At 34.2% G+C, this 16,128-nt stretch overlaps 1 protein-coding gene across 4 annotated transcripts in view; it reads left to right on the top strand.

Annotated features, from left to right (window-relative positions):
- NBEAL1 (neurobeachin like 1) overlaps nucleotides 1–16,128 on the top strand; it is a 167,636-nt gene that overhangs the window by 86,764 nt on the left and 64,744 nt on the right. For all 4 annotated transcript variants that reach the window (XM_047869187.1, XM_047869186.1, XM_047869185.1 and 1 more), the window contains 8 exons: nucleotides 2,431–3,006; nucleotides 3,354–3,529; nucleotides 4,265–4,418; nucleotides 4,711–4,839; nucleotides 9,253–9,558; nucleotides 9,650–9,799; nucleotides 13,276–13,433; nucleotides 15,964–16,088. In XM_047869187.1, coding sequence (XP_047725143.1) covers nucleotides 2,431–3,006; nucleotides 3,354–3,529; nucleotides 4,265–4,418; nucleotides 4,711–4,839; nucleotides 9,253–9,558; nucleotides 9,650–9,799; nucleotides 13,276–13,433; nucleotides 15,964–16,088 — 1,774 coding nt within the window. The remainder of the gene's footprint in view (nucleotides 1–2,430; nucleotides 3,007–3,353; nucleotides 3,530–4,264; nucleotides 4,419–4,710; nucleotides 4,840–9,252; nucleotides 9,559–9,649; nucleotides 9,800–13,275; nucleotides 13,434–15,963; nucleotides 16,089–16,128) is intronic.

Raw genomic sequence — 16,128 nt, 5'->3', positions numbered from 1 at the left:
GTATTTTATACCAGGTATAAGTTTTAATATCTGTTATTTTATAAATGGCACGATTTTTAAATAGTTTCCTTTTTTGAGGTGAATTAACTTCATGTAACCACAAAAATGTGTTCTTCTTAGCCTCATGTAGTCACCTGGAAATATGCCCTTGCCCCAGTAAAAGATTTATTACAAGAGGATAGTTTGTCAAGAACTTTCAAAGATAAAAACCATTTCTAATTCATATACCATATTTTAGAGTTAATCTTTTGAACTTGGTGGAAAAGCAAGAGTGACTTAGCAAGGAGAATGTACTCCTTTAACTTTTAACTAAGTCAAGAACTAGTTATCCTGTGTGCTTCTTCCTAATTATAACCTTCTGTCTTCCCTGCTGTTAACCTCTGACCACTATTTAATTTATTTTCTTGTTTTTCTTTTTAATTTTACTCCTTAGTTATGTTACAGTATTTTTCCATTATAAGTCTATATGTGTATCTTTCTCTTTACTGGCCTCATAGAGTTTTTCATTCTATGACTATTGTATGAAGTATTACCTGGTTCCCTGTACATGGACATTTAGATTGTCTCCTACATTTATATGTTAATAAACTTCCGTTAAGAACACTTTTTTACATATACTTTTACCTGTTTTTGGTAATATATCTGTAGGACCTAATCCATGAAAGGGAATTGCTGTCTCAGAAGGTACTCACATTTTGCATTTTGATGGATTTTACCATATTGTCCTTGAAGCAGGCCATATAGAGTGATCCTTTCCTTTCAGTTTGAAAACAACTTTTGATGCAGCCTAGTTTTTATCCATTACATGTATATAAAATGAACATAAAATAAGTAATTTTATGGATATTTTATTTTAAGTTTATTTTTGAGAGAGACAGTGAAGGAGGAGGGGCAGATAGAGAGAGGGAGAGAGAGAATCCCAAGTAGGCTCCATACTTTTAGTGCAGAGCCTGATGGGGGGCTCAAACCCACAAGCTGTGAGGTCGTGACCTGACCTGAAATCGAGTCAGACACTTAACCAACTGAGCCACTCAGGCGCCCCTTATGGAAATTTTAAAATTATGAAATCACTAAAATTTCTTTGCTGTGGGGAAAAAATGGTATTTTCTATCACTAGAATAGTGGTAGCTCACCTATCACAACGAAGGAAAGGAAAACATCACATTATTGTGACTCATTGTGACTAATTGCTTTCTATATCAGCATCAGCATGCATTAGAGCCATTGATATTAAAGTCCCTATCAATATTATTCATCTCCTATGAAACTTGTCAGAGATAAAAGAGATTTTCTAAATACTGGGAGCAAAATTTCTTTTCATCTACATAGAAGTTTATTGTCTTTGTGATAAAAATGTCTTAAGGGTCTTAACTGAATACCTGACAGTGTTTGAGAACCTGTTTTAATCCAAAAATGGGAAATGAGTTGGATAGTAGAGATTATACTCATTGACATTTCTGTGTGTATTCTTTAATTTCAGTTTCTATTTCCAGCTAAATAGCAGTATCCATTTTATTGGAGTTATTGTTTTCAAATTAAAATATAGTTTCTTTGGTGCCTGGGTGGCTCAGTTGGTTGAGTGTCTGACTCTTGATTTCGGCTCATGTCATGATCCCAGAGTTGTGGAATCAAGCCCCATTTTGGACTCCATGCTAAGTGTGGAGCCTGCTTAAGATTCTCTCTCTCTCTTTTTCTCTCTCTCTCTCTCTCTCGTTCCCTCCCTCCCTCCCTCCCTCTCTCCCTCTCTCTTTTCCTCCCTCTTCCTTTCCCCCCTGCTTGCGTTCTCTCTCTTTCAAATAAATAAAGAAATAAAATACAGTTTTTATTTTGTTTGTTATTCAAGATAGAATTAATGGGAAAAAAAGTGTTTTTGCAAAAGTAGCCATTTACTTTGCCCATAAAAATAAAATGAGATGGGGAAACATTCTTGGGATATCTAGGTTCTATTAAAGTATTTGTGTGTCATATTTACTCTGCTAACCTTAGGGCCAGAACAGGGCCTGGTACATAGTAGATATTCAGTATTTGCTAAAGAAATGCAGTAGGCTCATGGAAGGTATTTAGTTGAGAGGATATAACGTTATTACATTTTATATGTATCTTCATTCTATGTATATTTTCTCTCTGACCAAATTAAATTAATAACATGAGTGTTGACATGTGGAGGATCATTTTATTTTTTTTTCTTTTTTATCTTTCAGCAAATATTTAAGTACTCTGTACAATGAGTAATATGCAGATTAGTTAAAAACACAGTGTGTGCCTTCCAGATAATTTGTAATCCAGTTAAGAACATAATCTTTTGGAAGTGTATCTTCCCACAGTTTCTCATTAAATTACTTTGTCATTAAAATAACTGGGAAGAAACTGGTTTTGATGTGAAGTACTGTGTACTTTTTGACGAGTTTTGTATTCTTAATCTCTTCACAGATTTTACAGATTTTGCAGTCCCAGCCAGATGCAGCACATCAAATATCTCAACAAGTGGGTTGGCAAGACACTTTGGTTAGGCTCTTTTTAAAAACAAATTTTGAAAATGGAAATACTCTTCATAAGCACAGTAGAGCTCTTTCAATGAAAGACAATGATAAAAATGTGGTAGGTGAAGATCTTAAGAGGAACTTCGACGAAAAGACTGATGAGGAAAAAATCAACTCTTTTGGCTCAGCTAATGTGTCTTCCGATCAGTGGAGTTTAGAGGATAGACACTCTCTAGACTCAAACACACCATTATTTCAAGAAGATAGTTCTGTGGGAGAATTAACTTTCAAATCAGAGAATCAAGAAGAATTCTGGAATAATAATCCTTCACATTTGAGTTTAGATTTCAGTGGAATAGACTCGTGTGAACTGAGCGACAGTGGAAGTCACATGCCAGACAGCTTGCCTAGTACACCATCCCCAATAGAATCTACTAAATCATTTTCTGTGCCATCTGACAAAGAGAGCAGCATCACAAATGATACGGGGTTTAGTGATGACTTGTCGTTACTTGAAAGCCAAGAGGTAAAATTCCTTATTTGTCCAAAAGCTGTTTTTATTTTCATGCATCTATGATATATTTCTAGTCCTTAGAATTGTGTGATTGTTAACAATTTCATATTATACTCATGTTCTAAGTCTCAAGATATAAGATTTTGGAAGCCTAGAAGTCACTAAATTGTGTCTTGAGAGCAAAACCGGTGTTGTATTCATCCTTGTATTGCTAGGGCCTACCTAGCAAAGTTCCTGGTTCATAAGACACATTAAAAATATGTTAAATAATTACAGTCACTATATAGGATGGTTCTTTTAATGTGCTTTTAATACTTCCTCCTTCCAATAATTTAATATTACTTTATCTTTCTTTACAGAGATGTGAGGAGGAGCTTCTTCAATTACTGACAAATATTTTGAACTATGTAATGTGTAAGGGACTAGAAAAGTCAGATAATAATACTTGGATTGAACGAGGACAAGTGTTTTCAGCACTAACTAAACCAGGAATATCCAGTGAACTACTTCGACCATCAGATGAAATAAAATTAATGTAAGCATTTATTTGGTGATTTACCCTCTCCTTTTGGAGTGGTCTGGAGTCTAAGATAATATTATTTATTGAACATTTATTCAGAATTCAGTAGGTGTAGTGAGAGAAAAGGAGAAACTTTGTACTCAGCTCCTTTTCCTCTCTGTTGCCATTTTAGTGGAATCTAGAGAGAAGTCCAAAAGTAATTCCAACTTTAAAACTTTAGTTTGGGCTTAAGGGATTACATATTCCTTATTGTTTAAAATAGTTTTGATAATATCTAAGCACTCAGTGAATTGTGTTCTACAGTCTGTCCAAATTTGAGGATTTCCATGCTAAAGGAAGCAAATAGTGTTTTCATAGATATTACTTCTCTAAAGCATTTAGAGTTCTCTGCAGGGCTAGACCCGCTGCAAGACATAATAAGCCGTTTCTTGCCTTCCCAATTTAGAGCTTTAAAGAAACTTCTGGTTATCTTATAGAAACTGGAATTTGAAATATTTTAATAGCTTTTTTATAGTCAAGTAGAACAGATAACTTTTACTTTGCCTTTGTATTATACTTATTGAGGGTAGATACTTCAGAGATTAAAAAGTTGCTTCATTGTTATTAGATACCATCTACAATGTCCTTGGATCCCTGTCTGTGATAGTGTATCTTTAGGAATACAGTCATATTAACAAATAATTGACTTTTTCATGTTTTACTATTTTTCTAAGCTGAAAATGGTTTTAAGAGGATTTGTTTTGCACTTAGTTTGCTACAGAAGATGTTAGAATGGGCAGTCATGGAAAACAGAGAATCAAACACGAATCCAGTAACTGCTGAAAATGCCTTGCGGCTCATCCTGATCATACAGGACTTTCTGCAGTCAGAGGGGCTTGTTAATTCAAACATGTGGACTGAAAAGGTACAGCAATAAATAACACTTTGAAATTACTTTCTGTAGTCAAGCACTTTATTCAAGGAAAAAAACTTTTGTACCCCCTTTTTGGAGCATTAAAATTTAATTGGATTTAACAAACATGGATAAACAGTTAACCAATTTCATTAGCTATTACTAAGATAATTCTCTTGGCTTTTTCCATTTGTACATTAAACTAGTTTTGAAAACACTTATAATGTATATTACTGTTGGGGAGAACTCATCAGTTGATTCTAAGATGGAATGTTTTTATTTCTCAATTTTTCTCTTGTGATAGCTTTTAGAGGATCTGATGCTGCTCTTCGATGGTCTGTCAGTTTGGTATTCTGAAAGTTCAGTATTGGCACAACTTTCTCAAGTTCAAATCCAGTTACTTCTAGGATTCATTGGAATGGGTAATGTGCAGGTTTGTCAATTCATTTGCATTATTTTTTGTACTTTGTATGCAGTATAGGAATTATTTGTGTAATAACTAAATGGTAATATATTAATATATTAATATTTAATAATTTAATATTAAATGGTAATAATTTTCAGCATTTTAATTTTTTTTATTAGTTCCAAAAGCATATATGTTTCAGTTTTGTTAATCAGAAAGAAGCTTCAGAGGCAGCTCATTGATGGTTTCTTCCTGATTCAATATAATTTCAACGTTGCCTTTTAAAGGATTTATACATAGCTTATATTAGGAGGTATTATATCATCTGTAGTGTAGCTAGGAAGTACACAACCTGCTTAGACTATTTATACTTGTCACTCATACATGTGAACTTTAGGGCTTATATTTTGAGGAAAATTGAGGTGTTTTTTTTTTCTTTCAAATCTTTTTCTGTTACTTCACTAATCCACAGTTTTACATTATATCTCATTTTTTAATTAATCAAATGCTTACTGTGAATACCTACCAAGTTTGAGCATTGTGCTAGGTTTTCAAAACACAGATAAATAAAATATGGACTCAAGGAATATTTATTATTTCTATCTTTAATTAAAAATTTTAAAGGTTGGGGAATGTGCCTGGGTGGCTCAGTTGGTTAGGCATCCATCTCTTGGTTTTGGCTCAGGTCATGATCCTCTGTTAAGCTCTGCCCTCATGATTTTCTCTCCCCTTCTCTTTCTGCCCCTCCCCCATTCATTCTCTCTCTCCCTCTCCCTCTCCCTCTCCCTCTCCCTCTCCCTCTCCCTCTCCCTCTCCCTCTCCCTCTCCCTCTCCCTCTCCCTCCCTCTCTCTCTCTCTCTCTGTCTCTCTGTCTCTCTTTCTCTCTCTCTCAAAATAAATAAACTTAAGAAAAAACTCTTTTAAAAAATGTTACAGGTTGGAAAATTTGCAATGAATTTTAGTCTGTCAACTTTCGGTTTATATTGGAGAACTTGGGTTGAGTTAATCATGACATGTATCTCATAACTACTTACCTGGCCCTTTTAATTTCCTTTTGATTTTGGAATTTCAAGTACTTGGGGCAAAGGGGTAGGGTTGGGGATGGTTTCTAATATATATAAACTTACTGTAATGTTGATAACATGGACAGGTTAAAATTCCATAAGGTTGCCATATTTTTAAAAGGCCATATTTTCAATAGATATTTTTTCCTAATTGTAAAAGTAAAACATGATCATTATGGAAAATACACAAAAACATAAAGAGAAGAAAATAAATCCATCATCCCATAGCCCAAGAAGAAATAACTGTCAATATTTTTCTATGCACTTATCTTTTTCAGATGATTGAAAACATCATATATTTTGATAATTTTATTTTCTTTTTTTCTTACAATTATATTGAATTCCTTTCCCCATATTACTAACTTTTTAAACATTGGGTTTTTTGGAGGGCTCCTGAGTGGTGGCTCAGTCAGTTGAGTGTTTGACTCTTGATTTCAGCTCAGGTAATGATCCCAGGGTCATGAGATCAAGCCCTGCATCAGGCTCTGCACTGAGTGTGGAGCCTGCTTGAGATTCATTCTCTCTCTCTCTCTCTCTCTCTCTCTCTCTCTCTCGTTCCTCCCTCCTTTCCCTCTCTCCCCCTCTCCCCCCTCCCCCAGTTGTGCGCTATTTTTATAAATAAAAATAAAATTAAAATCGCAAAAGAAATTTTTTAAAATAGTGGGGTTTTTTTCTTAATCGTAAAAGTAACATATTCATTGTAGAAACATGGAAAACACAGAAAAGCTAAATAAATAAGATTTGCTTGCTGATACATGGATTGTGGAACCTTGAATTATGTATCCATTCAAATGTAATTTGAAAATATATGTATTTAAAAAAACAATCACACTCTTTGTCTAGTATTTCTAGTCTAAAAGTATATCCTAAAATAATAATGTAAAATACCAAACAGCCTTGATGGATGTTCATGGTGGTATTCTCAGGTTTTTTCTACCGAGAGATAGAATGAAAATAGTTTTTGGGGCCTTTTCATTAATATTAGCCTGATGGCTGTTAAAGCAGTTGCAGCCAGCATGCCAGGTGGATATGAGAACTCTTGGTTTTGGGGTTGTTGTTTTTCCCCCACTTATAATTACTCTCAGTGTTTCTCTTTAATGAAATTTCCATAAATACCTATTTGTTTAATTTGTTCACCATTAAATATTTCAATGCCTGTCCCATAGTAGGCCTCTATAAATACTTGTTAAATAAAGAGTACAGAACCTATGGATTGTTTACCAGTAGTTAGTAACCTAAAACATTTTTTACTGGCTAGTTGTTTAATTTTATTCTCTCAGGAATAAAAACACGTTTCTCTGAGGTTATTGTACATGTTAAAGGCTGGGAAAGCAACTTCTTTCCTTATAGGGGTTATAATAAAGGTTCTTTGCCATTCTGACTACAAACTTGTTTTGTGTGGCTCATACTTACTAGTTAATTGCCTGTGTGTATGTATTAGAAGATGTCACATAAATGTCAACATTTCCTAGCTTGTCTCTAAAGTAGGACTAGGTGGTTGCTGATTTATTTAGATGCAGCATATGATCTCCATTTTTCTGGTTTCCTCTTCCCCCAGTTGTCTTACCTGAGCCAGTGATGAGAACATGAAATTACCTTGTGGGGCATCACCATAGTAATTATATTAGAAAGGAGGAAATAGGGCATCAGTATTTTTTGTAGTTTCTCAAGTGACCCTCATGCAGTGCTCTTTATAATGGGGGTAGGGGGGATCATATGTATCTGTATGTGACATGTGTACTTATCCAAAATTAAGGCAGTGGTCAAGTAAATTATCTTGTATTCATTGAAATATCTTTATACTTCTAAATAAACATATGAACATTATTTAATACCATGATATTAAGTTAAAAGCAAAGCACTAGATGTTTAACTTTTTGTATAAACGGTATTTTACTTAAAAAAAATTTTTTTTTAATGTTTATTCATTTTTTGAGAGACAGAGACAGAGCATGAGGAGGGGAGGGGCAGAGAGAGAGGGAGACACAGAATCCAAAGCAGGCGCCAGGCTCTGATCTGTCAGCACAGAGCCCAATGTGGGGTATGAACCCGTGAACCGTGAGATCATGACCTGAGCCAAGTCAGACGCTTAACCGACTGAGCCACCCAGATACCCCAATATAAACAGTGTTTTAAAAAACACATAGTAGGGGCGCCTGGGTGGCTCAGTCAGTTAAGCATCCGACTTTGGCTCAGGTCATGATCTCGCAGTTCATGGGTTCGTGCCCCATGTCAGGCTCTGTGCTGACATCTCAGAGTCTGGCGCCTGCTTCAGATTCTGTGTCTCCCTCTCTCTCTGCCCCTCTCCTGCTTGCGCTCTGTCTCTCTCTGTCTCAAAAATAAACATTAAAAAAAAATTTTTTTTTTAAACACATAGCAAAAAAGCCCAGAATTATTAGTTCTGGTATTTCCTGCATGATAAAATTTTATGGCCTTTTTTCTTTTTTTTAATGTTTGTTTATTTTTGAGAGATAGTGCACGCTGGGGAGGGGCAGAGAGAGAGAGGGACAGAGGGTCTGAAGCGAACTCTGCACTGACAGCAGCGAGCCCGATGTGGGGCTTGAACTCATGAACCCAAAGATCATGACCCGAACCAAAGTCAGATGCTCAGCTGACGGAGCCATCCTGGTGCCCCTATGGCCTTTTTTCTTATATTTGTTGGTCTCTATTAGAATTAAGCTGCTTTAGTCAGATTCAAAAACTAAAGTTAAAGATTTGGAAAGTCTGAGGAGAATGGAAAAGCTTCAGCAGTAGAACCTTAAGTTAAAAGTAGAAAAGTTAGGGTTGACTGGCTCAGTTGAGTAAGCATCTGACTGCTGTTCAGGTCAAGATCTCAAGGTTGGTGGATTTGAGCCCTGCATCGGGCTCTGCGCTGACAGCTTGGAGCTTGAAGCCTGCTTCAGATTCTGTGTCTCCTCTCCGTCTCAAAAATAAATAGATAAACATTAAAAAAAAATTTAGTATAATTCCTCTGTCCTTGCACACTATTAGGAAGAGTGGAATAGATGTTTGGGTGATTAATTATCCACTATACCTTTTCTGTATATTCTGCTTTTATAATTGATTAAAAAAAAAAACAGGGACACTTGGGTGGCTCAGTCGGTTAGGTGTCCAACTTCAGCTCAGGTCATGATCTCACAGTTCATGGGTTCGAGCCCCACGTTGGGCTCTGTGCTGGCAGCTCAGAGCATGGAGCCTGTTTCAGATTCTGTGTCTCCCTCTCTCTCTGCCCCTCCCCTGTTCATGCTCTGTCTCTGTCTCAAAAATAAACAAACATTTAAAAAAATTATTAAACAAACAAAACTTGAAGAGCCAAAGATCTTTTGCTAAATGTCTGCTTTATTTTGTTCTTTCTCACCTGTACTATTTTCCTCAGGTTTGTGCAATAGCATCAGCTAAGCTAAACACCCTTCTTCAGACCAAAGTGATTGAAAATCAGGATGAAGCATGTTACATTTTAGGGAAGCTGGAACATGTTCTAAGTCAGTCAATCAAGGAACAGACTGAAATCTACTCATTTCTGATTCCCCTTATCCGTACCCTGGTTTCCAAAATTTATGAGCTTCTCTTCATGAACTTGCACCTGCCTTCTTTACCTTTTACCAATGGTAGTTCTTCATTTTTTGAAGATTTTCAAGAATATTGCAGTTCAAATGAATGGCAAGTTTACATTGAAAAATATGTAAGTTTTATCTATTTTGAGTGAATTTTCTATTGTCATTTTTATTAGAAGTATGTATTAAATTTTGTGTATATATGTATATTTTTGTAAGATTGTGCCTTACATGAAGCAATATGAAACCCTTACATTTTATGGTGGTCATGAGAACATGGCACTTTATTGGAAGGATTGTTATGAAGCCTTAATGGTGAATATGCATAAACGAGACCGGGAAGGAGGAGAAAGCAAGCTTAAGTTTCAGGTAAAAATTATTAAATGTTTTTAGTGTCTAGTTTTTTATATTGATTTCAAGCATTTGATATTAAAATGAGAGTAATAAGTCAACTTTGAAAACAAATGCAGTTTCCTATTTGAAAATTATTTCAGAATTGAAAGAAAAAGACTAATCAGTAACAAAAAAGTTAATATCAAAATGTTCTATGCATAGTGGATATGTAAAAAGTCTATTAGGCTGATAGTTCATATCTCTAAGGAGGCTGGGTATATATCAGTGCTTAAAGAAAATTGATGGTACTAAATACTTGCTTTAGAAAAGAAGGCCTCAGATTAATAATTTATGTATCTACCTTAAACTAGAAAGAAAACTAAACTAGTTTCTAAATAAGAAACAAACAAAAATAAGAGCAGAAATCAATGAAACTGAAAGCAGGAAAATAATAGAGAAAATTAATAAAACCAAAATCTACTTCTTTAAAATGTTGATAAAATTGGTCAACTTCTAGCCAGATTAACAAAACAAAAAAAAGAAAGTGAAAAAGTACCATTACCAGAAATGACAGGGGAATATCACCACTCAGTCACAGACATCAACATGATAATAAGGTACTACCACAAACCAATCTATGCACATAAATAAGATGACTTAAATGTCTCAATTTCTTGACAAATCCAGATTTCCAAAATTCAATAATAAGTTGATAACCTAGTCTTTTACCTATTAAAGAAACTAAACTTACAGTTTAAATATGTTCCAAAAGGGAAGACTCCAGGCCCAAGTGGTTTCACTGGTGAATTCTGTTGAACATTTAATGGAGAAATAACACCAATTCCTCACAGTCTCTTCAGAAAACAGAAAAATGGAATCACTTCCAACTCATTATGTGAGGACAGTGTTATCCCCTTATTGAAACCATACAAAAATAGTGTAAGAATACACCTGAAGCTCATATAACACTGTATATTAATTATACTGGAATTAAAAAATCACAAAAATGGAACAGGAAAACTACAGATCAATATCTCTTAGGAACATTGATGGAAACCAGATCCAGCAATATATAAAAAAGTAATACATCACACCAGGTAGAGTTTATCCTAAGAATGCAATATTGCTTCAACATTTGACAGTCAGCCAATATAAGGGTAATGGACTAAATTCATATTTATTAAAAAGAAACTAATCATATCAGATGTAGAAAAAGCATTTGACAAAACTCATCTGTTTTATGATCAAAGCTCTCAGAAAACTGGAAATAGAATCTCAACAAAAATCTTACAGCTAGCTTCATATTTGTTTTTAAAGTTTATTTATTTTGAGAGCATGCATATGTATGTGCATATGTATGTGCACATGTGAGGAGGGAGAGAGAAAATCCAAAGCAGGCTCCATGCTCTCATTGCAGAGCCTGTTTTACGGCTCTGGCTCAGGAACCATGAGATCATGACCTGAGCTGAAATCAAGAGTCTGATGCTTAACCAACTGTGTGGCTCAGGCACCGTGCTAGCTTTATATTTAAATATTTAAAGGTGGAAAACTGAGTGCTTTCCTTGTAAGCAGAGAACCGGCTGAGAATGTCCACTCTCACCACCCTTGTAGTCACTGTTGTACTATATATCCTAGCAAATGCATTAAGAATAGGGAAAGAAATAAAAGTCATTTACATTGGACAGGTAGAAATAAAACTGTTTGCAGATAATATTATTATGTAGATGATCCTAATGAATTTACCAAAAATCTCCTACAATTAATGAGTTTAGCAATACTGCAAGACATACAATATACAAAATTTAGTCATATTTCTATATACCAACAATGAGCAATTGTAAACTGAAATTTTGAAAAAGCACTACTTACAATATCTCTAAAAAGAATAAGATATTTAGATATCAATCGAATAAAATATGTACAGGCAAAACACTGATGAAACAAAGATGATCAAGTAAAAATACATTTATTCCTTAATAGGTATAAAAAGAAACATTTGTAATCCACCACTATTAACATTTTGGTTTTTTTAATGTATATAAAAATGGCACACTTTTCATTTACTGCTCCTTTTCTTATTGTGAGCATCTTTCCATGCCATTATATGACTGTGTAGTTTTCCATTATATTATGTATTAGAACATAATTAAATTTATGTCCCAATTTTGGACCTAATTTATCAATGTTCATTTTAAGTAGCATTGATCATCCTTATAGTCATATTTTTATGCTTATTCAGGATGGCTTTACTAGGATAAGTGGAATTACTGGATGCAGCACTGCTTAAAATACTGTTCTATTGCTCTCATAGAAGTTCTGTTAGTTTCTATTCCAACCAGCACTTTCTTTGTAACTTCATCCTTAGCTTTTCTGGGTAAAACTAACTTTAGAATATTCTTATTGCTTGAACTTCACCAATTGTGAAATTGATGTTTAATTATAATGGAGTTGTCATGACTTCTTCAATTTTCTTAGCATTGACCTGTTTTAAATATTTAATAATACCAAATCATTGATTTCACAAAGGTCTAGTAATTATAGTAACAATTATAGGAATAAGAGCTACAGTTTATTGAGAGCTTGCTACTTTTCTGGCACTGTATTAAGTACTTTAAATCTTAATCTTTTTTGATGACAAATATTGTCAGCCTCATCTTAGAGATGAAGATACTGGACCTCAGAGAATTAAGTACCTAAGATTTGTACCAGGCCTAACTCTAAACTCTTAACTGCACTGTGCTGTATTGCCTCTCTAAAAGATGTCTTTTAAACCCACATCTAAATCCATGTCTTTAACTGTTCTTTTTAACATAATTCAGTATTGATTTTGTGAAACAAATACTGTTATTTTTAGTTCCTGATAGATGAATATCTGTTTGAGTCAGTCTTACTACTTTTCTTTTTGAAAACTATAAAACTTAATTTCAGGACTGAGTTATATCTTGATAGAGTCTATTATCAGTGAATTTTATCCTGAAAACTGGAATAAGTTTGTGAATTCATTTGCTGACTAGGATATTATTCAGAGAGCAGCAATTCAAATGATGAAGTTTTTCATTGTGAGAGATTTTCCCCTATGGATTTCTTTTGTCTTTGGCCTTGCCTTTTAGATCCCCAGTAGTAGCTGTGGATGTGGTTACTCTTCCTTCTACTTTATTTAAGAATGAGTTTCATTCCAGCGCCTTAAAAACCAAAAGCCTCCAAAGGAAGATCATTTTACTTGACAGTATAAGGTTAATAAATCTGAGTTTTAAAATTCTGTATTGAGGTACATCATTTTTGAAGCTCTTCACATGTTTATTGTTGTTTAGATTTTTAAAGTTTTACAAAATACAGGTTACAGAGTAGTATGCTTCATGAAAGAAAATTATCCTAATGAAAATAAGAAAATACTGTTGGTTGTCAGCTTCTTTTCCATGATTGTATTGGAATAAATTTTTTAAATTATGGCATTAAAATTTAAATATACCTGTAAATACAAGATTCAAGGCTATTATTTATTGCTATCTCAGGAGTTTTTTGTGGAGCCATTTAATCGAAAAGCACGCCAAGAGAACTTGAGGTATAATAATATGCTTAAACAACTTAGCAGTCAACAGTTAGTCACTCTGAGACGCTGGAAGGCAATACAGCTCTATCTTACATCTGAAAGGGGACCTTGGGCTGAAAGGTAGGAGGATATCATTTATTAAATATTCTTTCTTCATTATAACTTCTGTCTAGAACTTTTTGAGCCAGTGACCTCTCCAATTCAATTTTTAAAACATTCAACTTACAAAAAATTGCTTTTAATTAATTTGGTTGTCTTTTGTGAATTACAGGTCTGGGATGTTCAGAGCTTCATATATGTGTTTTCACCATGGAGTTATTTCCCTTCTTTTTACACTGTGATATAGAGTTTAAGTCTTGAATCAGTTTATTTCTTTCTTCTTGATACTGCCTCTTTGAGCTGGAGTTAGTGATGTTATATGTTTGAATATTTTACAGTTTATTTACTTGATCCTAAGTCATACTTTGCTGAATCAGCAAAATAGAAGTGACTTAGGATCAAGTAAATAAACTGTTAAAATATTGTTGGCTGTCAGCTTATATACACACACATATATACACACGTATATACACACACACACACACACACACACACACACAGACACACACACACCTTTCTTATTGTGGCAAAATACACATAATATAAACTTTACCATCTTAACCATTTAAAAATACACAATTTAGTGACATTAAGTACATTCATAATGTGCAATCATTACCACTGTCCAGCTTCAGAACATTTTCATTACTGCTGAAAGAAACCTGGGACCCATTAAGCAGTCACTCTCTATTGTTCCTTTACCCAGTCCCTGGCAACCACCAGCCTGTATTCTGTCTCTATGGATTTACCTATTCTTGATATTTTATATAGATAGAATCTTACAAATGTGGCCTTTTGTGTCCAACTTATTTCACTTGCATAATGTTTTCATTATATTGTATCATGTATCAGCACTTCTTCAATAGCCAAACCACATTTTGTCTATTCATTCATCAGATGGTAGACATTGAGATGTTTTCTTGTGGCTTTTGTAAACAGTACTGCTTTGAACATTTGTGAACACTGTTTGTTTCCAAACATCTGTTTTCAATTCTTTTAAGTGTATACCTATAAGCAAAATTACTAGGTCATGTGATAATCCAATGTCTTACTTCCTAATTGCCAAACTGTTTTCCACAGCAACTGCATCATATAACATACCATCAGCAATGTTTGCGGGTTCTAGTTTCTCCACAACCTTACCAGTATTTGTAAAATTTTTCCAATTTTTTTATTATGTGATGTGAAGGGCAAATGGATGTGAAGGGCTATGTTATGGTTTTGATTTGTATTTCTTTTTTTTTTAATTAAAAAAAATTTTTTTAATGTTTATTTTTGAGAGAGAGACAGAGACAGAGACAGAGCATGAGTGGGAGAGGGACAGAAAGAGAGGGAGACACAGAATCCGAAGCAGGCTCCAGGCTCTGAGCTGTCAGCCCAGAGCACAACGCTGACTCGAGCTCACAAACCGTGAGATCATGACCTTAGTAAGTCAAAGTCGGACACTTAACCAACTAAGCCACCCAGGCACCCCATTGATATGTACTTCTTAATGACCAGTGACATTGAGTATCTTTTCATTTGTTGGCTATTTGTATATCTTTTTTGGAGAAATGTCTAAGTTCTTTGCCCTTTTTTAAATTGGATTGTTTGATGTTTTTTGGTTGAGTTGTAAGAGTTTTTTCTCAGCAATAGACCCTTATCAGATCTATGATTTGTAAATATGTAGATTGTCTTTTTCACTTTCTTGGTACTAGCGTTTGGTACACAAAAAGTTTTTAATTTCAAAGTCCAGTTTGTCTTTTTTCTTTTGTTGATTGTGTTTTTGGTATAATATCTAAGAAACCATACCCAAGTCCAAGGTCATGAAAATTTACTCCTATCTTTTCTTTCTTTTTTTTTTTTTTTTTTTTTTAATTTTTAACGTTTATTTATTTTTGAAAGACAGACAGAGTACAAGCCGAGGAGGGGCAGAGAGAGAGGGAGACACAGAATCCAAAGCAAGCTCCAGGCTTTGAGCTGTCAGCACAGAGCCTGATGCGGAACTCGAACCCACAAACTGTGAGATCATGACCTGAGCTGAATGCTTAACCGACTGAGCCACCCAGGCGCCCCTACTCCTATCTTTTCTTCAAAGAGTTTTAGCTCTTACATTTAGATTTGATCTATTTGCAATTATACTCTCTTTATTTGTACTAAAATTATTATTTTATTTTGAACAGTGCATTTGGAATAAACTCATTGTATACCTAGTTAAGAACTATCATTGAACAGTTAAAAAGTAAAATCTATCAAGCTGTAAGGTGAAGATTTATGTTCAGTTCTTATTTCTGCTACCTGTAAACAACATAGCATTTCAGGCAAATAATTTACCCTGTCTTAGGTTCTTCATGTATAAACTGAAACTGTGCATATTCTCATTAGTTTTCTTTCAGGGTTGTTTGGGTCAAATGAGATAATGAATATGAATGTTTTTAATATGAATACTTTCTTACTTTGTTTCAATCAATCAATCTTCGTAACTTTCTTACTTTCTTACTTTGTTTCAATCAATCAATCTTTGTAACTTCAAACTAAGTAATTTTACTTGTTTACTTATGAATATTCATAGGAAACAAAATCCAGTTCACTGGAAACTAGCTAATGTAGAAAATTATTCCCGCATGAGACTTAAATTGGTGCCAAATTATAACTTCAAAACTCATGAAGACGCTAGTGCTTTGAGAGATAATCTAGGTGAGTTCCAATGGCTGTTTAATTATTTCTTGAAGATAAT

This window comes from Prionailurus viverrinus, chromosome C1 (genome assembly GCF_022837055.1).
Source record: "Prionailurus viverrinus isolate Anna chromosome C1, UM_Priviv_1.0, whole genome shotgun sequence".
Lineage (NCBI taxonomy): Eukaryota > Metazoa > Chordata > Mammalia > Carnivora > Felidae > Prionailurus > Prionailurus viverrinus.
This window is presented reverse-complemented; position numbering and strand designations above follow the sequence as displayed.